Source organism: Paracoccidioides lutzii (genome assembly GCF_000150705.2).
Source record: "Paracoccidioides lutzii Pb01 unplaced genomic scaffold supercont2.18, whole genome shotgun sequence".
Taxonomy (NCBI): domain Eukaryota; kingdom Fungi; phylum Ascomycota; class Eurotiomycetes; order Onygenales; family Ajellomycetaceae; genus Paracoccidioides; species Paracoccidioides lutzii.
In genome coordinates this window covers 588,006-613,209 of record NW_015440964.1, presented here as the reverse complement: position 1 = coordinate 613,209, position 25,204 = coordinate 588,006, and the positions used below count along the sequence as shown (strand labels likewise).

At 46.0% G+C, this 25,204-nt stretch overlaps 7 protein-coding genes across 7 annotated transcripts; 6 read left to right on the top strand and 1 right to left on the bottom strand.

Moving 5' to 3' along the window:
• Positions 1 to 254: 254 nt before the first annotated feature.
• On the top strand, positions 255 to 3,575 carry PAAG_06490 (serine/threonine-protein kinase ppk15; the record flags this gene model as incomplete). Its single annotated transcript, XM_015845905.1, has 8 exons — positions 255 to 834; positions 952 to 1,244; positions 1,336 to 1,535; positions 1,613 to 1,772; positions 1,831 to 2,090; positions 2,171 to 2,290; positions 2,345 to 2,703; positions 2,773 to 3,575. 8 exons carry the CDS (start codon positions 255 to 257, stop codon positions 3,573 to 3,575), a joined length of 2,775 nt encoding a protein of 924 aa, XP_015700131.1.
• Positions 3,576 to 5,016: 1,441 nt separating this feature from the next.
• On the top strand, positions 5,017 to 7,710 carry PAAG_06489 (eukaryotic translation initiation factor 3 subunit 8; the record flags this gene model as incomplete). The annotated part of the gene is made up of 2 exons (XM_002791704.2): positions 5,017 to 5,365; positions 5,468 to 7,710. The coding sequence occupies 2 exons, from the start codon at positions 5,017 to 5,019 to the stop codon at positions 7,708 to 7,710; spliced, it is 2,592 nt and encodes an 863-aa protein (XP_002791750.1).
• Positions 7,711 to 8,481: 771 nt separating this feature from the next.
• Positions 8,482 to 9,393, bottom strand: PAAG_06488 (vacuolar-sorting protein SNF8; the record flags this gene model as incomplete). Its single annotated transcript, XM_002791703.1, has 2 exons — positions 8,482 to 8,794; positions 8,906 to 9,393. The coding sequence occupies 2 exons, from the start codon at positions 9,391 to 9,393 to the stop codon at positions 8,482 to 8,484; spliced, it is 801 nt and encodes a 266-aa protein (XP_002791749.1).
• A 1,260-nt stretch (positions 9,394 to 10,653) lies between these two features.
• Positions 10,654 to 11,794, top strand: PAAG_06487 (60S ribosomal protein L7-C; the record flags this gene model as incomplete). The annotated part of the gene is made up of 4 exons (XM_015845904.1): positions 10,654 to 10,691; positions 10,761 to 10,872; positions 11,109 to 11,275; positions 11,335 to 11,794. 4 exons carry the CDS (start codon positions 10,654 to 10,656, stop codon positions 11,792 to 11,794), a joined length of 777 nt encoding a protein of 258 aa, XP_015700130.1.
• A 534-nt stretch (positions 11,795 to 12,328) lies between these two features.
• On the top strand, positions 12,329 to 16,943 carry PAAG_06486 (DNA polymerase alpha catalytic subunit; the record flags this gene model as incomplete). The annotated part of the gene is made up of 5 exons (XM_002791701.1): positions 12,329 to 12,715; positions 12,785 to 14,500; positions 14,556 to 15,107; positions 15,162 to 15,899; positions 15,960 to 16,943. The coding sequence occupies 5 exons, from the start codon at positions 12,329 to 12,331 to the stop codon at positions 16,941 to 16,943; spliced, it is 4,377 nt and encodes a 1,458-aa protein (XP_002791747.1).
• Positions 16,944 to 17,420: 477 nt separating this feature from the next.
• On the top strand, positions 17,421 to 19,843 carry PAAG_06485 (phosphomethylpyrimidine kinase; the record flags this gene model as incomplete). Its single annotated transcript, XM_015845903.1, has 9 exons — positions 17,421 to 17,473; positions 17,620 to 17,801; positions 18,026 to 18,108; positions 18,178 to 18,722; positions 18,834 to 18,984; positions 19,049 to 19,114; positions 19,212 to 19,320; positions 19,391 to 19,609; positions 19,722 to 19,843. 9 exons carry the CDS (start codon positions 17,421 to 17,423, stop codon positions 19,841 to 19,843), a joined length of 1,530 nt encoding a protein of 509 aa, XP_015700129.1.
• A 629-nt stretch (positions 19,844 to 20,472) lies between these two features.
• On the top strand, positions 20,473 to 22,983 carry PAAG_06484 (ATP-dependent RNA helicase DBP2; the record flags this gene model as incomplete). The annotated part of the gene is made up of 6 exons (XM_015845902.1): positions 20,473 to 20,537; positions 20,704 to 20,888; positions 20,963 to 21,931; positions 21,996 to 22,103; positions 22,597 to 22,725; positions 22,790 to 22,983. The coding sequence occupies 6 exons, from the start codon at positions 20,473 to 20,475 to the stop codon at positions 22,981 to 22,983; spliced, it is 1,650 nt and encodes a 549-aa protein (XP_015700128.1).
• Positions 22,984 to 25,204: the final 2,221 nt, after the last annotated feature.

The following is a 25,204-nucleotide window of genomic DNA, read 5'->3' as shown; positions in this document are numbered from 1 at the left end:
GTTTTATGTGTTCTGGCGGTTCGTGCTTCGTTATACCCATTCCTATCACGGCGAATCATCCGTTTATTTCCCTTGTGTGCGCTGAACTGGCCTTGACTTTCTTACTGATGCCGGAACAGTTAACCTCAGGTTTACACGGCCAATCCCAGGAACAATCCACTTCGATTCCACGTTTGTATATCACCTTTGGGACTGTGTGGATTTAAGAATCTGCCCCTGATCGTACTCTAGACTTCTCGAGTAATTTATTCATTATGGACCCGCAGTGGCAGGCCTATGCTGATGCCACTTCTGGCCGTCCAGGCCAATTTAACAATGGCCTTGGAGGAGGTCACGCCCATCAGCTGACGCAGAAATACCCAGCTGTGAATCCTGGCAATGGAACGCAATCTCAACAGCATCAAGCCCAAGCCCCAACCGGATATACATACGAGTCATACCAAACACCAGGAACAGCACCTAAGGCACCCTCGGGTAATTTAACGACATCAAAAACCGTGTCAATGACCTCGTCTCCAGCTCCTCTCGTCACTGACGACTTCAGAGATACGGATGTTACTATGGAAGATGCCGACCCTTACAACCGTACTAAATACCCTACCAGACCGACTCATCATCATCACAGTTCTTTACAACTTCTCTCGAGTGAAGAATCCTCTGCTGCGCGCAGATATTCCCCCATGAACGTGATCACTCCCTCAGTGCCTTACAATTCTAGCCCCAATACCTCGCAAAATCCATACACCTACCATCCAGCAGGGTCGTCGAACAATCGACCGTCACCAACGAGAGCAAGCACATTTTCTTCTCCGCCCCAAAATTACCAATCTCAATGTATGTGTACTTAAATTTCCCAAATGATCACCGCGCTTTCCCATGAGAACCCATTAGTTTTCTTCTGGCTGCAGAACACGGAAGCCGTATATGTACTGACTCCATTCATAATTTCAGCTTCTGGAACTTCACGTCAGCAATCTCGTTTACCTGCGGTCCAGCCAGCGGAAATGAGTTCCGAACAATATTACCCGCAATCTGCGACTTCTCAGCTAGGTGCTGCGTTTAGCCAAGATTTGAATTTACATAGAGGACAGTCCCAACAACACATGTCGCAACAGCAACAACAGCAGCACAAAAGGGGTCCAGTACCGAGGTTTGTGAAGATTAAGTCTACACAGGAATTAAAACCAAGGATAAATGCTCAACCAGCGTTCCGGCGCGCCAATCCTGAGGGAGGATTCATCAGTGTACGTCTGCTTTCTTCGATAGTCAAAAAGAAATATTCCACCTCTGAAAGAACGTTCTCATTATTGACTCACACTTTTGTCGTTTGGTTAGCCTTTACAAGCTCTAACGACACATTTACCCTCGAGCTATCGAATATGTAACCCGTCATTTAAATACGAATCTTCGAGGAATCCCCGTCGGGTCTTAACCAAACCCAGTAAAGGCGTCAAAAATGATGGTTATGATAATGATGACAGTGATTATATCCTATATGTCAATGATATTCTTGGGAGTGAGGAAGCCAACCATAAGTGAGCTCATCCCTTGTCCATATCGCTTCTTTCAATATGTTTCTTACTATTCGGAACACGCGCTGACATTCTTCAAGGAATCGATATCTTATTTTGGATGTTCTAGGCCAGGGGACATTTGGTCAAGTTGTGAAATGCCAAAATCTCAAGACGCAAGAGGTTGTGGCGGTCAAAGTTGTGAAAAACAGAACAGCATACTTCAACCAGAGCATGATGGAAGTGTCGGTTTTGGATCTAGTATGTCTAATATTACCCTATACACCATACTTAAAACCATTACTGACATCACATCCAGATCAATAGCAAACTTGATAAGAACGATGACCACCATCTTCTCCGCCTAAGGGATACCTTTATCCATCGACAACATCTCTGCTTAGTGTTCGAGCTGCTCAGCGTGAATTTGTATGAGCTTATCAAACAGAATCAATTCCGTGGTCTTAGCACGACCCTTGTGCGGGTATTTACACAGCAATTACTCAATGGCCTCTCACTCCTGAACAAAGCTCGACTAATACACTGCGATCTAAAACCCGAAAATATATTGTTGAAAAAGTATGTAATACTAGCGACACAACTACTCAAAGCGACCTTGAAAATAGAGTTACTGGAACTGACTCTTTCACACTCTTTAGTCTCGAAAGTCCGATAATTAAAATTATCGACTTCGGATCAGCATGCGATGAGAGACAAACAGTGTACACATACATTCAATCGAGATTTTATCGCTCGCCCGAGGTGCTTCTAGGACTACCGTAAGTATCCATTTTGGGTAAAGGACAAATATTGATCTCAACTAACTTCCCTAGGTATTCGTCCGCTATTGATATGTGGTCATTAGGTTGTATCGTCGTTGAGCTTTTCCTGGGCCTTCCATTGTTCCCCGGGTCTTCTGAGTACAACCAAGTATCTCGGATCACAGAAATGCTAGGAATGCCTCCGAATTGGATGCTTGAGATGGGAAAGCAAGCCGGGGAGTTTTTTGAAAAAACGCAGGACGAATTTGGTCGTCGAAGTTATAGACTGAAAAGCATGGAGCAGTATTCCCGCGAACACAACACGAAAGAGCAACCAAGCAAAAAGTATTTCCAGGCAACGACATTGCCGGAAATTATCCGAAGCTACTCAATGCCGAGGAAAAATATGAAGCAGGCGGAGATTGATAGAGGTAAGCCCACGGCGATCATTCATTCAATCATGTTCTCGGTTAATGATTATATTGGCTTACATGGTATAGAAATGAATAACCGCGTCGCATTTATCGATTTCGTTCGCGGACTTTTGAACATAAACCCCCTTGAGAGATGGTCACCTCAACAAGCAAAACTTCACCCCTTCATAACGCAACAAAAGTACACACAACCTTTCGTACCTCCAATGAACCTTAAGTCCTCAGCATTGAACAAGACAGTTGCCCCTGGTGTACAACAACAACAACAAGCAGAAGCTGCCAGCAAGCAGCGTGCCGCACAGGCCCAAGCTCAAGCCCAGTCTGCCGCGCAAGCACAATCCTACGCTCTCCAGATGAACAACCATTTCCAGCAACCTACACACGGCCAGCCAGCCACAGTATACAATAGCATGTACACTCCACATCAACAAGGCGCACCCCCACCCTATCCCTCCCAGCCCAGTGCATATAGCCATCAAATGCCAATAATGCAACAAGCTAGCCACATCCCACAGCAACAATTTAACGCCTCACAAAGCCTTTACGCGCAAGCTACCACCCGAGCTGGGCGCCAACGGGCCTCGACCATGGACCAGCAACAAGGTGGTATACCCCCGTCAATCCAAAGAGTCGCAAGCCATCTTGATCCCAACGCCCCGATCCGATTACAGCCTAGTCCAGCCTACTACCCGCCACCCGCTGACGGGTATGTTGGCGATTCTTCTGCCGCTGCCGCGGTGGCAGGACGGCGGAGGGGAAGTCGTACTACTGCCAGTGGGGCCCATGGAAGGAGTAATAGAGATTTCATCCGGACACTTGAGGATGGGGCGATGGGGGATGGGTTTATGGGGCAAAATCAGTGGCATTGAGCCAGATGCTGGATGTTGGAGAGCACAAATGCTTATATATATAAATAGGATATGTTATGTTGCTTTACGATGGTTGGCTGAGATTTTGTATTTTTCTTTTCTTTTTATACATTTCTTTCCCCATTTCTTGGCTTCCCGAGACAAGGCCATGCAAACAGATAGAGGGGTAAGTTTATCTCACAGTGGCGATCGCTCCTGGTTTGAGAGCCATTATTATCGTCTTCATTCCCGCGCCGTTTGGAGAGGTTTGGCGTCTTGGAAATCCTTCTTTACCACTCTTTGTCTCTCTTGGAAGAACACGATTCCCCGTGTTCAGGGAAGAGGTTGGATAGGAACTTGTATGGCAGGACTGGGAAGGGAAGCCTTTGGGTTTTTTGAAAACGAAAACAAAATGGCTCTTTATATCTTCTCTTTCCTTTCCTTTCTCTTCCATTTCTTCTTCTTTTCTCTTCTTTTTTTCTTTATCAGGGGAGTCTTCAAGGGGGCCGCGTATCTTCATCCGTATGTGGTCGATGTGACAGGACGATTAAAAGCTCTCGATTTTTCCCTCCCCTGAATTTGTGAATATTTTGGACAGACAAAACATTCCCCCATTTCTGGTGAGCTTATTTCCACCCACCCTTTTCACTTGTCTTGTTCTACCTACCATTTTCCATTTTGTTGTTGCTATGTTGTGACATGGAACTTTATCCTCGCCTTTCTTGTTCCCTTACTCCCTTTCACTTTCTTCTTTTTGCTGTTTCCCTTAGGCATAGCGTTGGCGTGTAGGATTTTTTCCTTGTTCAAGGATATATATATGTATGTGCATTTTCTTGGGCTCGTTTCGTCTCTTTGACTTTGTAACTTCTTTTCTTCTTGTCTGGCTCCTGGTTACTTCTTTGTTTCTCTATATCAAATCTATATACCTTTTTAATCCGGCATTTTATTTCAGAATATGTGATATTACCTACTTCCTTATGTTTTAAGTTCTGTCAACATTGGAATTAACTTGGTTTAGTTATAATTCTCTTAGTTCCTTCCTAGGAGAAAGCCAACTGTAGAAAAGCGTTGCATATTCCTCTGGTCGGGATTATTTTCTAGAAGTAGAATTTGAGTGTTCATGATTGTGAATAGTTTGTCAACATTCTAAAATAACATTTAACGTGATCTCAAGTTGATTGGCTCGTAAGTTGAGGCTCTTTCCTGTATGGTGCTGTTATTCCTAATAAGGTTTAGTTGATCTCGCTTAACATTATCGTGGGCTTGTCTCTCGCCTCCAAAGCAAAAAAGCAGCAATTTCTTTCAGGCCAGCCAACCAGTGACATAAGGACGTTGGAATCTATTGCGTATTCGTGACCAACGTTCTTTTAACGAATACAATACCCACCTGGTGCTCAACTGCTATCAAACCGGGAAATCGAATTGAAGAATACCACTTCAAAAAACTTCGGTTAAACACATCATGTCTCGTTTTTTTCACGGCGGAAGCGATAGCGAGAGCAGCTCTTCAGACGAGGAGGAACTCTACAACGGTCGGGAGGAAAGAGATAAAGTTTCTGATGAGGGAGAATCGTCAAGCGAGGAAGACTCCTCTGGGGAGGAGTCTAGCAGCTCCGATGAAGAAGAGGGTGGTGCCTACAAGTTCTTCAAAGATGATATTGATGCAGCTGCGGAAAGTGATGAGAGTGAAGATGAGGACCGGGTGACGATTGTAAAGAGTGCGAAGGATAAGAGACTAGAGGAGCTGGAGCAGACTATACGGTTGATAGAGAATGCGGAGAAGATTAATGATTGGGCCGTTATTTCGACGGGTATGTCACCTTGTTCCTCTTGAAAGTGAATACGACAGTGATTCGGGTTGGTTGATAATTCAAAGGGGCGAAATGGCTGACTTGATGGGTATTATTTTACAGAGTTCGATAAGCTTAACCGACAGATTGTGAAGATTACCCAATCGGGCTCCACGCCCAAAATCTACATCAAAGCCATTGCTGATCTTGAGGATTTCATGAATGAGACCATCGCGGAGCAAAAATCATCGACGAAGAAGATGAACGCAAGCAATGCCAAAGGATTTAACGCCGTTAAACAGCGTATTAAGAAGAATAACAAGGAGTATGCTACGGAGATCGATAAATATCGTGAAAACAAGAAAGATTACATGATTGAGGAGGAAGAGGAAGAGATAGTTGAGAAGAAGAAAGATAAGAGTCGCGCTATACGGCCTGAAGACCTTCTGCGCGATGAAGATGAAGGATTTGCAATTGTTGGTCGTGGCGGAAGGACACTACAGTATACACCTGAGAGCATTCTGAAGCACTTACGTATTATCGTCGAATCGAGAGGCAAGAAAAATACCGACCGCTTCGAGCAGATCAAGATTATGGAGAAGCTGCTGGAGGTTGCCACGACTCCATATCAAACCATTCGAGTTCTCTTGACTCTCATTTCCACTCGATTCGATCTCACGGTCTCTTCGACGGCGAACTATATGAGCACGGAGCAATGGAATCTCGCAATTCAGGAACTCGAGACTCTTACTGCTACCCTTGAAGAGCACCCCGAATACATTGTGACTGAAGGCGCAGAGGAATGGGAAGATGATGAGAAACAGCCTCAACTTGCGCCTGGCGAAACCCTCAAAGTCCCTGGCAGTGTTGTGTCTTTCGTTGAGCGACTGGATGATGAACTGACTCGATCGCTTCAACATATTGACCCTCACACGGCAGAGTATATCGAGAGATTAAGCGATGAGCAATCGCTGTACACAAGCATTGTTCGGTCACTACTCTACGTTGAGAAACTCAATAAAGTCGAGAAGAATGAAGCCCGTCAAGACAGTGTGAACAGAGTGTTGATGAGACGCCTGGAACATGTTTACTTCAAACCTTCTCAAGTCGTCGTGATCCTTGAAGAAAACACATGGGCGGCAATCCCAACTAAGCTTGATTCTGGCATCACGCCTCGCAAGAACGGCACCTCAGATATTCCCGCACTTGTTAAGACTCTCTGCAACTACCTCTTCGAGCTTAGCGACGGTATCATTCGTGCCAGGGCCATGTTATGCCAAATCTACTTCCTTGCTCTCCATGATAACTACCACCGGGCCCGCGACCTGATGCTGATGTCTCATCTTACGGAAAACATTTCCAACTTCGACGTCAGCACCCAGATCCTCTTTAATCGAACCCTTGTGCAGGTCGGCCTCTGTGCATTCCGCGCAGGTCTTGTTTACGAAGCTCAGAACACCCTTAGCGAAGTTTGTGGCAGCGGCAGACAAAAGGAACTACTCGCCCAAGGTATTATCATGCAACGCTACTCATCCGTATCCCCAGAGCAAGAGAAACTCGAACGCCAACGCCAGCTGCCCTTTCACATGCACATCAACCTGGAACTGCTAGAATGCATCTATCTCACCTCAAGCATGTTCCTCGAAGTGCCCCTCATGGCGCAAACCTCGTCTTCCCCTGAGATGAAACGACGCATTATCTCCAAAACCTTCCGACGAATGCTCGACTATAACGAGCGGCAAGTCTTCAACGGACCGCCGGAAAACACACGCGACGGCGTCATCATGAGTGCCAAAGCCCTGGCAGCAGGTGATTGGAAAAAGGCCTCCACAACCCTTAACTCCATCAAGATCTGGGACCTGATGGCCCAACCAGACAAGATCAAGGCAATGCTCGGCGAGCAGATCCAAGAAGAGGGCCTGCGCACCTATCTCTTTACTTACGCCCCCTTCTACGACACCCTCTCCATCTCCACTCTCTCCGACATGTTTGAGCTATCCTCCAAGAAAATCGCGGCAATCGTTAGCCGCATGATCTCGCACGAAGAACTGGCTGCCGCCCTCGACCAAGTCAACGACGCTATCATCTTCCGAAAGGGGGTGGAGCTCTCCAGGCTACAAAGCCAGATTGTCACACTGGCAGACAAGTCCATGTCGCTTCTCGAAGCGAACGAGAAGACTCTCGAGCAGCGGACGCAGGGCATGGCCAATGCGTTCCAGCGTGATCCGGGCCATGGTGGTCGTGGTGGACGAGGTGGTGGGCGTGGCGGAAGAGGAGGTGGTCGTGGTGGTGGAAGCGGATTGCCGCGGAGACCTGGTGGGCAACAGTTTGGCGGTGGGGCACTGGGAGGCGCGATCAAGGCATAAAGGGGTTTTTTTTCTCTCTCTTTTTTTTTTTCATTTGATTCGGTTTTCCTTTCTTCCTGTTACACAAATATGAAATTTTTCCATTAATATTTTTCTTTTTTTAACCTCCCTGCTGCTGGACTCATCCATCCCCCTTGTCTTTGTTTTTCCAAATGAACTTTGTGATCAATTTAGCTAGGCGAGGCGTGTTATCATAAATTGTTTACTGGAGAATTCTCTCCTACTACCTCCATACTTCACTAGGTTGTAAAGTCCCATTACGGCCGCAGTTGATGACAGACAAATGGGTCTATAGTTATAGTCCTTTTGGATTCGATTGCACAACCGGGAGGAACTTAGTGGATACAAAGGAAAATACAGGACTGTTTCTTTAGAAAATGAGGTATTCTAAACATCCTAAAACACCTGATCAGCCATTCATTGGCCCCTGCTGGAATCTTCAATATCTCCACCCATCTGGTAGCACCCTGTGCTGTGGCTGTGCGGGATGCGGATCCTTCCCAATATGCCTCGTGTGTGACACGCCCAAGGTATTCCATAGTCTTCCACCTTAAACATCAATCATTTCCCTGTTAATGGAGTTCTCGCAGGTATAGATGTTTGCGAACAAATTGACTCCTACTTCCTATCCGACCTGAACCGGTGTGGTCCTTCGTCAATCACTGTAAGTCTTCCATATTGAGGTCCGTTTGAGCTCAATAACTAAAGCCATTTGCTTGTAATGGTTGGCTTTTATGAGATGACAATAATTTAAAAATCGTACCACTTAATTCAACCACCGTCATTGAGTAAGTTCTGGGGTGACCAATATTCCGTCTCTGCACACTGGGAGTCAACCCATACCAAACCACCTGCCAGCAGGTCATCGATGACAGTCTGTGCTCTCGCCTTTTCCCAGTTCAAATTAGCTTGCAACATTGAAAGAGTTACGAAGCCCATGATTTGAATCACTTCAAGTACAGTGGCCTGGTCTGTGTTGAGTTCTTTTGGGATGGAGCGAATGAACTGTCTGCTGCCGACTTTGATGACTGTGAAGCCGGACCCGAGGGGTTCGAGGGACTTGACTGCACGGAGGATGTCATCTCTGTGTAGTTTTGCATTTGAGTCAGTATGACGGATATTCTGTTTGGTAGCAGATATATACTCCTGTCCCTGATGGGTACTGTTCTTCGAAGAGGAAAAGATAATAACTTACTCCGAAACCTCTAGACCCCCACCAATCGCCTTACCCCTGCCCACTCTAGCCCTGCATTCATCAACTCCAATAAGGCCACCATTCTCCCCCCTCGTCTCCCGACAAAGTTCCACAACGCGCACAGCAACCTCAAAATAGAAATCATTCACATCTCCTCCCAGTATCTGAGTCCAGAAACTACCCCCATCACCTAAAGCAGAGAGACTAAGACCCTTCTTTCCTTTGCCTTTTACATTGCCGGCAGCCAACGGGTCAACCCCGACGGCGTGGCACATGCGTGCAAACTCGGCACGGAACGTTCGATTGGATTTAATTGTCGAGGCATGTTCGAGGGCGAAGGCATGGAGGAGGGACTGAAAAACGGAGAGTTGGGTTTGTAAGGAGGTAAGATGGGTGGTACGGAGGTTGGCACCGTGAGTGGCATATGACTGTGCCGACTGGTTGCGGTTTACAAAGGCTCCCAGGCCGACACCGCGACGGGAAGACATTCTTCTTGTATATGACGCAGTCTTCTGCCATATAACAACCTAGGCAGTTGGCGTTGAAAGAAGACAAAAGTTGACGATGTTGAGAGTCAACGCGGTGATAGTTAACGAAGTTTTAAAACGATTTTGTTGCGGCTCGGTGTAGCTGGCCATTGCCCCAGGCGTCCGCCCCGCGCGTGATTCCGCGTATATAGATTAGCTAGCTAGCTTTTGTTAGACTAACCAGGCCAAAAAAAAGGCTCAATCGCCAGTGGTCTTAGACACTCGTGTACCGTACTGCGGATGAGTACAACAGTTCTGTTGGGCACGGGTGATAGTTAACTAGTCTAGCCCTTGTTGGGCAGTTGGGCGCTGGTTGCCCGGGCAGCCACCCCACCGCACGTGATGAACCCTATATAATTAGCTAGCTTCGACCGCAAAATAACAAGATCCAAACCATCCCACAGCCCCTTTCATCTGGGTCACCTGATCCCCTAACGTAATGCAAGACATCCGGCGGATTTGGAGGATGACATAATAGCCCTAATCTCCCCAATCCGAAGATAACGTGACTTTGAAACTAGCCTGACCCGATGTGGACTAGCTCTGATTCTCCATCCACACGAACCTGCATTTTTCTCGTCAACTGCATGTTTTGGAATTTCGACAGACATCATCGGCGGAACGACAATCACATTCGACAACCGACGACAAACGTCCACCCTTCGATATGGCCACGTATGCTTCCCCTTTTATTTCCCTTCTGCTAATGTTCGCGTGTGTGTACAGGCTCAGTTATAGTTCGTCCTTCTCGCTGTAGATGCTGTTTCTTCAATTTGCCTGGCATTTGGTTGTTCAGCACCAGGTCGATCAATCCTGACACTCTGCTTTTCCTTTTCTATTTAATTGACCGGGTGATACTGGGATATTCAGGAGATAAGAATAGGAAATGTGTTGGGGTATTGAGGTTGAAGGGTCTGCCCTTCTCCTTGAAAACCATTGCTAGCCGGAACCTCTGAGAAGTAGCTCCATCTTGTTGGATGGGCTGTTTCGCGGTAAAGTTGGCTTAGCGTTGTGTTCCTGAGCCATTGGCTTAGGGTGTTGTCGGATGAGAGATATCAGACTCGGGGCTATTTGCAAAAGTGCAATATTTCCACACTTAAAACATGTGGGTTATCGCATGACTAGCGTCACATAGCACATAAAACCCGCAGCTCTTCCTTCACCGATTAAATACATTCCGTCGAGTTCTACACTACCCATATCAATCACTTCAGTCAGAGAATGTGGCGCTATATGCTGCAGTTCTTACACTCGACGATGTTCATTCAGTTACTTTCGTCGTTGGACACACTATACTGACCTTCGAACTATTATTTTCGAAACTGCAGCTCCGTACCAACCCAGGACCAGGTCCTCGTGCCTGAGACGCTCCTGAAGAAGCGCAAGAGCCAGGAGCAGGCCAGAGCCGCGGCAAACGCTGAGCTCCTCAAGCGCAAGAAGGTGTGTTGAAACCATTTTTTCTTTAATGATAAAATCATTACTCCTTTCTGTCTTTTTTTTGTTGGAGGGAAAGAGGACTATTGTGATGATAATACCATACTTCGCGGCTAGACCTACGGGTCGATGTTGTCGCTTTGTTAACCATCTTTCGGGGCTGAAACCATCTCTTCAGCTGCAAAATTTTGATCAAGTTACGAATGCAAATTTCTTGTGCTAACTTTTGATTTCTGTAATAGGCCAACAAGGAGAAGCGTGCTGTCATCTTCAAGCGTGCCGAGTCCTATGTCAAGGAGTATCGTGATGCAGAGCGCGAGAAGATCCGCCTTGCCCGTCTGGCCAAGCAGCAGGGCAACTTCGAAGTCCCAGCGGAGCCCAAGCTCGTCTTCGTTATCCGTATCAAGGGGTTGGTTTATTCACATTTCCAATGATTTGCCATCAACCAATATCTAACATGCTCTACAGTATCAACAAGATTGCTCCCAAGCCCCGCAAGATCCTGCAGCTTCTCCGTCTCCTCCAGATCAACAACGGTGTCTTCATCCGTCTCACCAAGGCCACCCAGGAGATGCTTACTATCGTCAATCCCTACATTACCTATGGTTACCCCAACCTGAAGACCGTCCGCGAACTCATCTACAAGCGCGGTTATGGTAAGGTCAACAAGCAGCGTGTTGCCCTCAGCGACAACCAGATCATCGAGGAGAACCTCGGAAAGTTCGGCATTGTATGTATGGAGGATCTGATCCACGAGATCTACACCGTTGGCCCCAACTTCAAGCAGGCCTCGAACTTCCTGTGGCCCTTCAAGCTCTCCAACCCCACTGGTGGTTTCAGAACCCGCAAATTCAAACACTTCGTCGAGGGTGGTGACCTTGGTAACCGTGAGGAGAACATCAATGCTCTTGTCAAGCAAATGAACTAAAAAAGAGAAATGAAAATGTTATTCTGATAAAGAACAAAATGTGTCTTGTCTGTAATGGGGTTACTTCTGCAATTAGCGGGCTACGGGATATTTGTATCTAACGGGTGTTTTTTCTTTCTCAAACACAAACAAAACATTAGAAATCCAAATATTTCAACAACCCGATTCCATATTGTTGCAGTATTTTCGTACGGTTCGATATTCCGTTCAGAGGAATTGCGTAACTTTTATTTCCAATTTGTTCGTAGCCGTCCGTGGTAGTTTTCGATGGTGGGTGGCATGAAAGGGAAATCTTTTGCTGTGTGGAAGCATTTCAATATTTTCCGAAACCAATTAGTAATCTAGCGTGTTAATCCGCCCGCGTCGTAGTTGTAATAAGTCGCGTACCGAGGCGTGTCATATAATGTCAAACCTCAGCTTCAACTTCAACTTTCCACAGCAATATGCTGAGATGATACCACCAGCATAGTCATACATTGTTTCTTTCTTGGTTTTAGCATTTCCCAGTAATATTACAGCCATATATATTTTCCAATGGCTGCAGCTCGTGCCAAGCTCGCGGAATTGCGCGCTCTGAGAGCCTCCGGAAAGAAACGACTTACCACGTACGAAATTGAAGACGACGGAGACATTTACGATGAAGTTGATGAGGAAGGATACAAGAAACTTGTGCGAAAACGGCTGGATCAAGATGATTTCGTTATTGACGATGCTGGCGAGGGATACGCTGATGATGGACGAGAAGAGTGGAACGACTCCAGAAGATACTACAGCGACAGTGACGGCGACGAGCTGCCGTTGAAGGGAAAGGCTGCCAAAAGGAAACGAGAGGAAGATGATCAGAGGAAGGAGAAGATTAATAATTGTATTAGTAAATACTTTAACACAGGGCCAGCGGCCAAGGCTACTTCAAAGCCAAAGGTATGTCAAGGGATCCTCTATGGCTAACAAACTGAGGTTGTTCATTTCTCTGACTGTTGAATATTTTAGCCTGTTGCTTCGGCTGAAGATGAAGCCTTCATGGCGGATCTCCTCGGTGAAGTTGATGCGAACCCTCTCCCTTCTCGTGCTCTCCCAAAGAAGGCTTTGAAATCCGATACACGGCGGAAAATTCACATCATCTCACCACCTCTTTCTCAGGAGACGGCCTCCAAAAGGACTAAGGGAAGAAAAGAACACCCATCTAGTCCTCTCGTTGTTCCCAAGGCGGAATTGGATCTGGAGAATAATCCTGCATGGCTGGATGCTGAGGAGGATGGCGACATTCTCATGGGTGACACAGCACTATCGTCACCAGTCGTAAAAGCCGTCCAGCGGAAAACCACGAGTGATGTGAAGATGGAGGAGGAGGAAGATGAAGAATTAATGATAGTTGAAGAAACAACTGCCCATCATGAAGCGAATGGTGCAAGAGTTAATATAACAGGCAAACGACCAGCGCCAAAAATTAAGGAGCCGACATATCCATCTCCTGCGTGCTCCTCTCCTTCCAGAGCCAATGATGATGGTATCGATCCTTCGACATGGAATGATGTCACGAGCAAATTAAACGTTTTGAGCAGCCCCGCGGCCTCCGACTTTAAGACATTTGGTAAACTTGCGGCTCCGGATGCGGTCGAAGAAGATGGAAGTCTCCTGTTCTTCTGGCTAGATTATGTCGAAATCAACGGCAACCTATGTCTTTTCGGCAAGGTTAAGAACAAAAAATCAGGGAGCTATGTCAGCGCTTTCGTTAAGGTCGACAATATATTGCGAAAGTTGTACTTTCTTCCTAGACAGTATCGGGTACGTCATGGCCGTGAGACAGAGGAAGAAATTGACATGGAAGACGTCTATAAAGAGGTGGCTGAGCTGATGTCAGCAGCCAAAGTCACCAAGCACAAAATCAAGGAATCCGTTCGAAAGTACGCCTTCGAACTTCCGGATATTCCCAAAGAGGCGACATATCTTAAGCTTATGTATTCCTACGACAGCTCCTCTTTGCCCGTCGATGTTAAAGGGGAAACCTTCTCTCACGTTTTTGGAACCAACACTGCGCTCTTCGAGCAGTTCGTGCTTTGGAAAAACATCATGGGTCCTTGTTGGCTAAAGCTCGAAAATGCCGACTTTACAGCAGTCAATGGCGCATCCTGGTGCAAACTAGAATGCCAGGTCTCGCAACCTAAGTTTATTACCGTTGTTCCTAACTCAGATAGCTTGGAAAGCCCACGGCTAACTCTCATGAGTTTGGCATTCCGAACGCAATTAAACGTCAAGGATAATAAGCAGGAAATCATTGTCGCAAGCGCACGTGTTTATGAGAATGTGTCACTTACAGATACAACGCCTCCCGAAAAGCTGCCTTGCAAAACATTTACAGTGATGAGGCCCACTGGTTCTTCATATCCGATTGGATTTGAAGCCGAAACTCGCAAACACCGTGGCACGTTTATGCTGGAGAAGAGCGAGCAATTTCTCCTAAGCAAGTTTATGGCCCTGTTTGAGAAGATGGATCCGGATGTCCTCATGGGTCACCAACTCCAGGAAGTCGATTTCAACATTCTCCTTAACAGACTATCTGAAAAGAAGACTCCTGGTTGGCATCGCATTGGCAGAATGAAAAGGAGTGAGTGGCCAAAAAATCTCTCTCGAGGTGCAAGTTTCTTCGCGGAAAGAAAGCTTGTAGCTGGCAGACTGCTTTGCGATATTGCCAATGACATGGGAAAGGTAATTCTGTCTGCATTACTTCTAAACAACCATTTTTCGCTGACTGTCTTAATAGTCTTTGATGGTAAAATGTCAATCCTGGAGTTTAACGGAGATGTGCCAACTATATCTGGGAGACGGGAATACCCGTCGAGATATCGACAACGAAGTGGCGTTGAAAACCTGGGCAACATCGAAAGAAGGGCTTATGAACTACATCAGCCACTGTGAAGCTGATACTTATTTTATCGCCGCACTCGTTCTGAAGCTTCAAATGCTACCTTTAACTAAAGTGCTCACCAATTTGGCCGGAAACTCATGGGCCAGAACTCTTAGCGGTACCAGAGCTGAACGGAACGAGTATATTTTGCTGCACGAATTCTACCGGAACAAGTACATTTGCCCTGACAAGTATGCCAGCAAATATCAGCAAATGTCGCAAGCCAACGAAGAAGACGAGGATGGAACGGGCAAGAAAAAGAAGGACAAATATAAGGGTGGTCTAGTGTTTGAACCTGAGAGGGGACTGTACGACAAGTATATCTTGGTTATGGACTTTAACAGCTTGTATCCCAGCATTATCCAAGAGTTCAATATCTGCTTCACAACGGTGGACCGTGCATTGGTGGTACGTATTTAGCACGATGTTAAGCAGCATCCAGATGCTAACAATGTACTTTAGGCTGAAAATGAAAACGAGGAAAAAGTCCCTGAAGTTCCTACGGAACAAGCTCCAGGAATTCTTCCACGACTCATTGCTACTCTTGTCAACCGTCGACGTGAAGTTAAGAAGCTGATGAAAGATAAACGAGCATCTCCAGAGGATCTGGCTCTTTGGGATACTAAGCAAATGGCCCTCAAACTTACAGCCAACTCTATGTACGGGTGTCTAGGTTACACACAATCCCGATTCTATGCTCGATCGCTTGCCATGCTTACGACCTCCAAAGGTCGCGAGATTCTTCGAAGCACAAAAGAGCTTGCAGAAAGTAATCAACTGCAGGTTATTTACGGCGATACTGACTCCGTGATGATTAACACCAATGCCGATAATATTGAGGAGGCTTTGAAAGTTGGAAACACCTTCAAGCGGTTGGTAAACGAACGGTATAAGTTGCTAGAGATCGACATTGACAATGTCTTCCGCCGTCTCCTCCTTCATGCGAAAAAGAAGTATGCCGCTATTAACATGACTGAGGTTGATGGAAAGTATGTTGATCAACTCGAGGTCAAAGGCTTGGACATGAAGAGACGAGAATACTGTGCCTTATCCAAAGAGGTGTCATCGAAACTTTTGAATGAGATTTTGTCTGGTGATGATCCAGATGTAGTTCTTACAAAGGTTCACGATTACTTGCGTGAGCTCACGGAAAAGATGAAGGAGTTAGCAATCCCTGTTCAAAAATATGTCATTTACACGGTATATGATGTTGCCAACTTCCCCATGGAACATAGAGTCCTAGCTAACACGATCATGTAGAAACTGTCCAAAGGTCCCGATGAGTACCCCAACAAGGAGACTATGCCCCCAGCGCAGGTGGCTTTGCGTGAACTCGCTCGAGGGAAAACCGTTCGTCCAAACGATGTTATTTCTTACATTGTAACCAGTGGAGATTCCAACACGTCATCTCTACCACCTGCCAAACGATCGTACACACTGCAAGACGTGATAAAGCCCGATTCTGGTCTTAAACCAGACGTTGAATATTACCTCCTGAAACAGATCTTCCCGCCAATTGAACGTCTTTGCGCCCCAATACCCGGCACAGATGCCGTCCGCCTTGCTGAATGTCTTGGTTTGGATGTTAGAAAATACCAAATCAACATCTCCAACACTCGAGACCAACAGAACATGGAGATATTCCCTCTAGAATCACAAATCCCAGACTCCATTCGTTTCAAGGATGCCTCACGATTAACACTTCGTTGTCGATTCTGTCACGAACGGACATTCTTCGAAGGTCTTTCCTCGTCAGCAGAGATGTGCACTGCCAACGGGCTTGTGTGTCCCAACACGGCCTGCGGAAAGCCCTTCAACATCATATCCATAGTGGCACAACTTGAGAGCCAGATACGCGCTCAAACCGCAAAGTACTATGAAGGCTGGCTAGTTTGTGATGATCCTTCGTGTGGAAACCGAACACGACAGATGAGCGTGTATGGCCGTCGCTGTCTAGGTCCTCGTGGACGCGCAGAGGGCTGTCTTGGCCGTATGGGATTTGAATATACGGAGAAGCAATTGTATAACCAACTGCTGTATTATGCTCGTCTGTGGGATGTAGATAAGGCAAAAGTTGCAGCTGACAAGGAACCCGATCCTGAAAAACGGGACAAGATCATGGTCATGGTTGAGTGGAATCGGGCGCGGTTTGGGACAGTTAAGGGAGTAGTAGATGCGTATTTGAAGAAGTGTGGGCGGCAATGGGTCGATATGGGGGTTCTTTTTGGGTTTGCATTGGGGTGATGATTTGTTGTGTTTCCATTTATTATTTTTATTTGGACTATTCTCTTTTACCTGCTGTTTCCTTGTTTTTCTCCTTTTTCAATTGTCCGTTAGATATGTCGGTATTTGTATACCTACTCATGCGATCGATTCCAGATAGTTTCCCCCTCATTTATAATGATTGGACGGGCTTTTAGGGGATAAGAAATTGGTTCGTTTATAATTCGCTCTGCTATTAAACTGGTGAAATGCTACCTATTCAAGAAATAATTGATACTAAACGAGTTCAGGTCGAACTATTATATGTAGTTAATGTACTTGTCCTTGGCGATTCAATATTTTTTCCTGCCATTTTCTTGCGGGTTGGGGAACCCTTGAAATAAAGTTCGGATATTATCTAGTTAACGTACCTTTTTAACTATCCACGAACACTAATCTTCACCCCGCTTATCTCGATGATATGGGGACGCAAGACATATTCCCATCTCAATAGACAACATGGCGCTAAAACGTGTTCTTGTAATTGCTGGTTCAGACAGTTCCGGTGGAGCGTATGTCAAACCAAACCTTCTTTCCCCCTATGTCACTTGGACGTCCGTTTTTCCTTGCATTCGTATACCTGCGTTTCAGAGTAGATAGCACACTCTGCGCATAACTAGATATGCGAAAATGGCTGACTCGGCATATAAATGTATAGAGGCCTTGAGGCCGATCAGCGAACACTTGCTGTTCATGGCTGTTATGCTCTCACAGCCACAACGGCGTTAACGGCGCAGAACACACTGGGTGTCCAAGATATCCACATCGTCCCCGTAGACTTTGTGAGGAAACAAATTGATGCAGGATTAGAGGATGTTGGGGCGGACGTAGTGAAGTTGGGTAAGTCTTTCATGATACCCTCCCTATCTAACATAGGCATTTGTTTGCGATTGCTCTATTCTTCTCTGTTTATGACCAGGGAGTGGGCTTCTTGAAATATTTTCCTCATTGATCTCCAATTCTGGACATTGATATTATTTGGCCTTGCAATTTTCCCGTTTCTTCAAATGGCGCTTTCTCGGCTATATCTTTTTACATTTTTTTTAATAAGTTTTCTACTCAAGGCATGTTGGCATCTGCGGAAACGGCTGAGATGGTGTCTGAAATTCTGCTGCATCATAAGGTCCCTGCAGTCGTCCTTGATCCAGTAATATCTGACCCCGACACCCTTTCCGGACTTTGGACATGATTGATTTTCTTACATGTTCATCTGAAGGTTATGGTTTCTACCAGTGGCTCAAAGCTACTCCCCCCTGAAGCCGCAAATATTGTTCGGACGAAACTTCTACCACTGACAACCGTCTTGACCCCAAACATTCCCGAGGCTGTTTTACTTCTTCAGGATTCAAGGGAGGAGGTCAAGAATCCAGAGAATCTCGAGGACGCCATTGAACTGACAAAACAGCTACATACCATGGGGCCCAAGTATGTTTTATTAAAAGGTGGTCATCTGCCATTAACTTCCAATTCCCAGAAGGCCGTATCGGACCAGCAATCGTCAAAAGTGGTCGATATTTTGTATGATGGTGAAGAGGTAACGTTGTTTGAGAATGATTTTGTAAAGACTAAGAACACCCATGGGACTGGCTGCTCGCTTGCTTCTGCGATTGCAGCGAATTTAGCCAAAGATTTGGATGTGGTGCGTGCTGTCCGTGCGGCATGCAGGTTTGTTGAGGCGGGTATCAAGACGAGCGTGGATATGGGTAAGGGGAGTGGGCCGATCAATCACTTCCATTCCGTGTATTCCCTACCCTTTGCACCGTATGTACAGTTACATCCAATAAATATTTCCCCCTCTCTCGTTCCTTAGTATTTTAGACTTGGGCTTGGAGTTTAAAGCCTATAAAACTAACCTTATTATGTCGGATACAGCGGTCGATATCTAGAATATGTGCTGGATCGTCCCGATGTTCAACGTGTTTGGAAAGCCTTTACGGAACACGAGTTTGTAGCTGGTCTTGGGAATGGAACACTACCGGTTAACAAGTTCAAGGGATACTTGATCCAGGATTATCATTATTTGGTATGTGTCATTCTTTTTTAAAACAATGCCGTTTGCTGTGGTTTCTGACGGTTTCGTTCCCAAGGTTCACTTCGCGCGGAGCAATGCGCTTGCAGCATCGAAACATTATGATATGGAGGGGATATCTATGGTAAGAGATAGACCATTCCTTATCCCAAACATGCCCACCAAGCTCATATAATTTGAACATCCCCCCCTTGCTGAGAAACGTCATGATTATGAACCAGTCTGCGCAAATCGTGCTTCATATTCAGCATGAAATGAACCTGCACCTAGATTATTGCAAATCTTTTGGACTATCAAAGGAAGACATCGAAAATTGCAAAGAAAGCCAAGGTAACTACTAACATACCCTTTGATATATGTCCTGGCTCTTGTTACTAAATAAGAATAAAAAATATGTGAGCAGCCTGCGTTGCCTACAGTAGATACATTCTCGATGTGGGCCAATCAGAGGACTGGCTTGCCCTGCAAGTTGCTTTTTTGCCCTGCCTGATCGGGTACAGAGACATTGCCAAACGGTTGCATTGTGATGAGTCCAGCGTCCGCACGGGGAACAAATATTGGAAGTGGATAGAAAACTATGTTGCGGACGATTATACGAAGGCTGTAGAGACGGGGTCCGGTAGGGCATCAATTTCTTTCATGTCTTTCTAGTTCCTGTCGTCCTTCTCGCTAGCCCACTTTGTTTCCCAACGTTTAGTTTTAGCTGACTCAAGTCACTAACGGCCAAACAGCACTTCTAGAGAAGCGGATAAGAAACGTGTCTCCTAGCCGGGTGGAGGAATTAATCAAGATATTCATTCGGATTACGGAGCTGGAGATTTCCTTCTGGGACATGGGGTTGAAAGGGGAGTAGTCCTGGTGGCAAGTGTTCGAACGATAGGAAAAATGATACGTGAAGTGGGGAGGCCAGCAACAACTGGACCCTTAGGTAGACATTCCGGTCCTTTTGCGAATCGATATCTTAATTCCCCTGGCAGCAACTTGGGCTGTTGTTAATCTCTCCCTGTTTCCTTTTCATTCACCATCCAGTGACGTTAACCTCGGCAACTTCTCTGTCTGCCAAACCACACCTTTCCCAACTAGGACTAGCGGTTGCCAAAGACAGACCTTGGACCTTGGTACCTCAGCGCTAAACTGCTTTTAGACTATGCGCCACTCGCTTCCTGATTTGGTTTTTTCTGCCGCCGACTTTTTTTTTGCGTCGATTTTCTTCTCGAACGACTTCAACCTCCGTCTTCTTTCATCTCTTCTCCCATCCTCCATATATTCTCTCTTTTACCCTCCCATCACTGATTTCTCTTGTGGTTTTATCCACTAGCCGTCTCTTGCGAATAAGCTCTTTACGTATTTGAACGAGATAAACAAAAAATTTTAAAATAAAAAAACAAGCCACAATACCTGTTTTTGCGCTCTCTTTCACACATCACATCTGTCTGTCCATCAACTAGTTGTTAGTAACGTTTTTGATCTATAATCATCATCATGTCTTACGGTGGAGGTCACGGTTCTTCGCGAGACCACTATGGTGGTGGTAGCGGTCATTCTAGGTAAGTACATCCAGTATTCTTGTTCTCTTGCAAGTTTTGGAATCCCTTGCTCGGATTCGGATCGATACGGGCTTGTTATTCGCGAAGCCTTGCCGCTGAATGCGATTCGTCATTTTGGTGCTATTTATTTTGGCAAACATATTACAGCAACTGACTCGAAATGAAGCTACAGGGGCGGCGGCTACGGAGGCAGCAACGGCTACTCCCAAGGCCACTCCAGCGGCGGTTATGGCTCATATTCAGGAGGTGGCGGTGGTTACAGTGGTGGCTACAGCGGCGGTTATAGCGGTGGTGCCAGCGGTGGTGACAGAATGTCCAATCTTGGTGCCGGCTTGAAAACGCAAAACTGGGGTATGTTCTCAACAGTCTTGACAATGTTATTATCTATCCATTTTGTCAGTGGATGCTAACGTGAGGTATCTCAGACCTGTCATCTTTGCCTAAATTCGAAAAGTCGTTCTACAAGGAACACCCTGATGTCACTGCGCGATCAAGTCAACAGGTTGACTCGTTCCGCAGACAGCATGAAATAACTGTACAAGGCAAAAACGTTCCTCGCCCTGTTGAAACCTTCGATGAAGCCGGCTTCCCACAATATGTCATGACGGAGGTCAAAGCTCAAGGATTTGCAAGACCCACGGCCATTCAGTCTCAAGGTTGGCCCATGGCCCTCTCTGGTCGTGATGTTGTGGGTATTGCAGAAACTGGGTCTGGAAAGACTCTGACATATTGTTTGCCTGCTATCGTTCATATTAACGCTCAGCCTCTTCTTGCTCCGGGAGACGGTCCAATCGTCCTTGTTCTCGCCCCTACTCGTGAGTTGGCAGTTCAGATCCAAACTGAAATTACTAAGTTCGGGAAATCTTCTCGTATTCGCAACACCTGCGTATACGGTGGCGTCCCCAAGGGACCTCAAATTCGAGACCTGACACGTGGTGTTGAAGTCTGTATCGCGACCCCTGGCCGCTTGATCGACATGTTGGAGGCCGGAAGGACTAACCTGCGACGTGTTACTTACCTCGTACTTGATGAAGCAGATCGCATGCTTGACATGGGTTTCGAACCTCAGATCCGCAAGATCGTTTCACAAATTCGTCCTGACAGACAGACTTGCATGTGGTCCGCTACGTGGCCCAAAGATGTCCGACAACTTGCCCAAGATTTCCTTCACGACTATATTCAGGTCAATATTGGCTCTATGGATTTGTCTGCTAACCACAGAATTACCCAAATCGTCGAAATTGTCTCCGAGTTCGAGAAACGTGAACGTATGGCCAAACATTTAGAGCGCATTATGGATGACAAGAACGCCAAAATTCTCATTTTCACTGGAACAAAACGTGTTGCAGATGATATCACTCGATTCCTGCGACAGGATGGATGGCCAGCTCTGTGTAAGTTTTCGGTTTTTACTGGTATCCGTCCCCTTTTATGTGATTATGCTAACAATCTCCATAGCGATCCATGGCGACAAACAACAAAATGAACGTGATTGGGTCTTGAACGAGTTCAAGACTGGAAAAAGCCCCATCATGGTTGCCACCGATGTAGCTTCCCGTGGTATTGGTATGATGAATCTGCGACCTTGCTTCCCCTCACCCTCACCCTCCCCCTCTCCCTCCCAAGTACATTGTTATTGATCCTTCACCCGTATTGATGTCGTGTGACCATGACCCAATGCTTCTGCTCTCTTAAAACATGTTGGTAAACATGGTTCGTCCCGGCTTTCCGGCTCTATCGTTGGTTCTCCTTTATAGGGAACCTTGGACTTACTTGCAGTATAGCATGCTGTTGCTTCTGATTACGTCTCTCTACTCTGTAGCTCATTCAAGTAGAGAGGCAGAGTTCTTCTCTTTTTGAACTTATTCAAGCTGCATTTCCAAGGTTATTTCAGGACCACGATTCATTTCCAGCCCATGGACACTTGAAATACGAATCTTCGGCATTGATCGAAGAGAGTGATGCATCCAAGTCTCACACGACTGAGAAAAGGGTGGCCCAGGCCATTTGCTTTCTCAATTGTGCTCTGTCTTTGCTAACATTAATTGTGTGTCTGAAGATGTTCGCGATATTACTCATGTGCTGAACTATGATTATCCGAACAATTCGGAAGATTACGTTCACAGAATTGGCCGGACAGGCCGTGCCGGTGCCAAGGGAACTGCCATTACCTTGTTCACCACTGACAGTATGTTAAAAACCCCTTACTGACTGCACAATGCTAACATCTATATGCTAACTATTCATAATAGATGCTAAGCAGGCTCGTGATCTGGTTGCTATTCTCAATGAGTCAAAGCAACAGATTGATCCTCGCCTTGCCGAAATGGTCCGCTACGGCGGTGGCGGAGGTGGTGGTAACCGATGGGGTGGCCGTGGTCGCGGTCGCGGCGGAGGCTTCACCGCTTCCAATGCTGCACCCCTGGGCAACAATCGTCGCTGGTAAAAAGAGCATGTATCTCGCTCCTAATGCAGCGCACGTCAACCTTCGTAGATCCTGCCCCATTCTTCCCATCGAGACCGGGACCTTTTACCCGATATCGATACTGTTCATTTATTTTTTTTTAAAAAAAAATTCTTGAGTTTGACATGGACGGCGTTTTTCTATGCAAATGGATATAGACTCTGCGTTGAATGGTTTACAGCCATCAACAACGCTCTGTTTTCTTTCTTTTTCCCTTCTTTTAATTTGTTACCCAGCAAGATTTACCGGTTTTGATATCTTTGTATGTTCAACCTAGAGAACGAAAGGGTCACGGAGCTTCTGTGCATCGCAACTCTCAGGTAAAATGATCTTAGATTTCCCTGACGTTTTCTCTTTCTACAACTCTTCCCTTGTTTCTTTGATTACCATAGTATGTTATTGTTTTTCACTCACGCCCTTAGTCATTTCGATGAAAGGGAATAACAGTTTGACCAAAATTCGCAGAATTGCGGGATACATTCAGTATTTATGTCACCCTTGTTAATTATTTCCAATACAATCGAAAAACTTTTATATATTATGATAGGCTCGACCGTTTCAAGTGCTTCTTCATACTTGTTTGGCGGGTACAATAGGCGCAACATTACCAAGTCGTAAATTTTGCTTTTGTATGAACCAAATAAATATCCGTGTAACCAAACATCGAGAGGAAGCCCATCTATATATATACACTTCTCAGCCTCTCCGTAATCCTGAAACAGGTTTTCCCAGGGGTGGTCACTAACCACGGCGTGCATCCAAAGTTCCACAGAGAGTATCGAATCTGTGCATGATGAACTGATAAAATAGCAAATCCCAACTGGCAATTTGTGCTTGACATGGTGAAAGATCCCCGAAAACCCGAGCAACGACAGTAGCATGGGTAAACGATGAAATCGCCCTGGTATGATCGTGAAGTAGAGTATGTATGCACATACATACAGCCTTTCAGGGCCTAACCTTCCGAACCACCCCAATGGGGGAACTGCATTTCAGTCTTCAGTCTTTCAGTAGATGATCCCTGAGTAACATCGTACTGTAGGGGCATACCGAAGTTGAGCTCCCCGAACATGTTCTTCCTGTGGGCCGCAAACGACGAGCATGTATGTTTCTTCTGCAAAACATCGACCACGCATCCCTGAACCGGGACAGAGAATGGGATATATGTAGCATAGCGCGATAAAGAACATGTTGTTCCCTTTCTCTTGTATTCATCGGATCAGTTGTGCACGTAAACATACTCTTAGGGACATGAAGGAGTGTTGCTGGCGAAGACAAATCCCCATTCTTAAACATTTATTCTGCAAACATAGTTCAACAGAACCGCAATATTTCAATTCGCCTCTCTCATTGTGGCCGCATCGTGCGGAGGGCATATGTTTTGGCATGAGAGGTAGGTATACGTTGAGATATAAATACCACGTTGTTATCGAACAATCCATTCGGTAAGGATTCAAACGTTCCACGTCTCACCCTTTTTTTTTTTTTTTTTTTTCCATTGCAGGGGATCAGGAAAAGTCGGAGACACCATCTGCCTAGTTGCGACGTGTTGATGAGAACCATTGTTAAGTGCCTAAGGCTACATCTGAAGTGATGCCGATGCCGGTCTTTGCTGCCCTGCATCTTTGTGCCCTGCATCGAGTCCGTCGAACTTTTTCATAATTGGGAAAAAGCAACCGCCCAAAACCTGGGGAAAACTCCTCCAAGCTAAACTAGTAGTCAAGCTTGCATGACAATAGAAGTTTTAAAAGCAGGGGCCTTTTGATGTTGGAAGAAGAGCAGTTGTCAGTTCGTCATGATTCCCCATCCTGTCGCTGCCCGCGTCCTCAATGGTTTTTCGAAGCAATGGCACACAGGGGCGAAGAATTCTCTCTTGTTCCAGCTGGGTCGCAGGGGGATGCGAAAATTTCTGCTTTGCCACCTCAAAAACTCTCGATTTCGTCCAAGACTTGCACATGGAATCTTGTCTGATATTACATTCATGGTCGAATGCCAAACCTTTCTTCAAAAAGGCTTCGGACAGATATTTGTGTGGGATCCATGCTATTCGGCACAAATTGCTGTCCGCATCAGCATCCCTTTTTCTTATATTACGGTTACTTCAAAGAATTTATTCCCGTCCCCGCCATAAGCCTGGCTGTCTCATGGGTCAAAATGAGGTGCCAGACCTGTCCTTTTGCCTCTCGATTTTTGTACAACATCC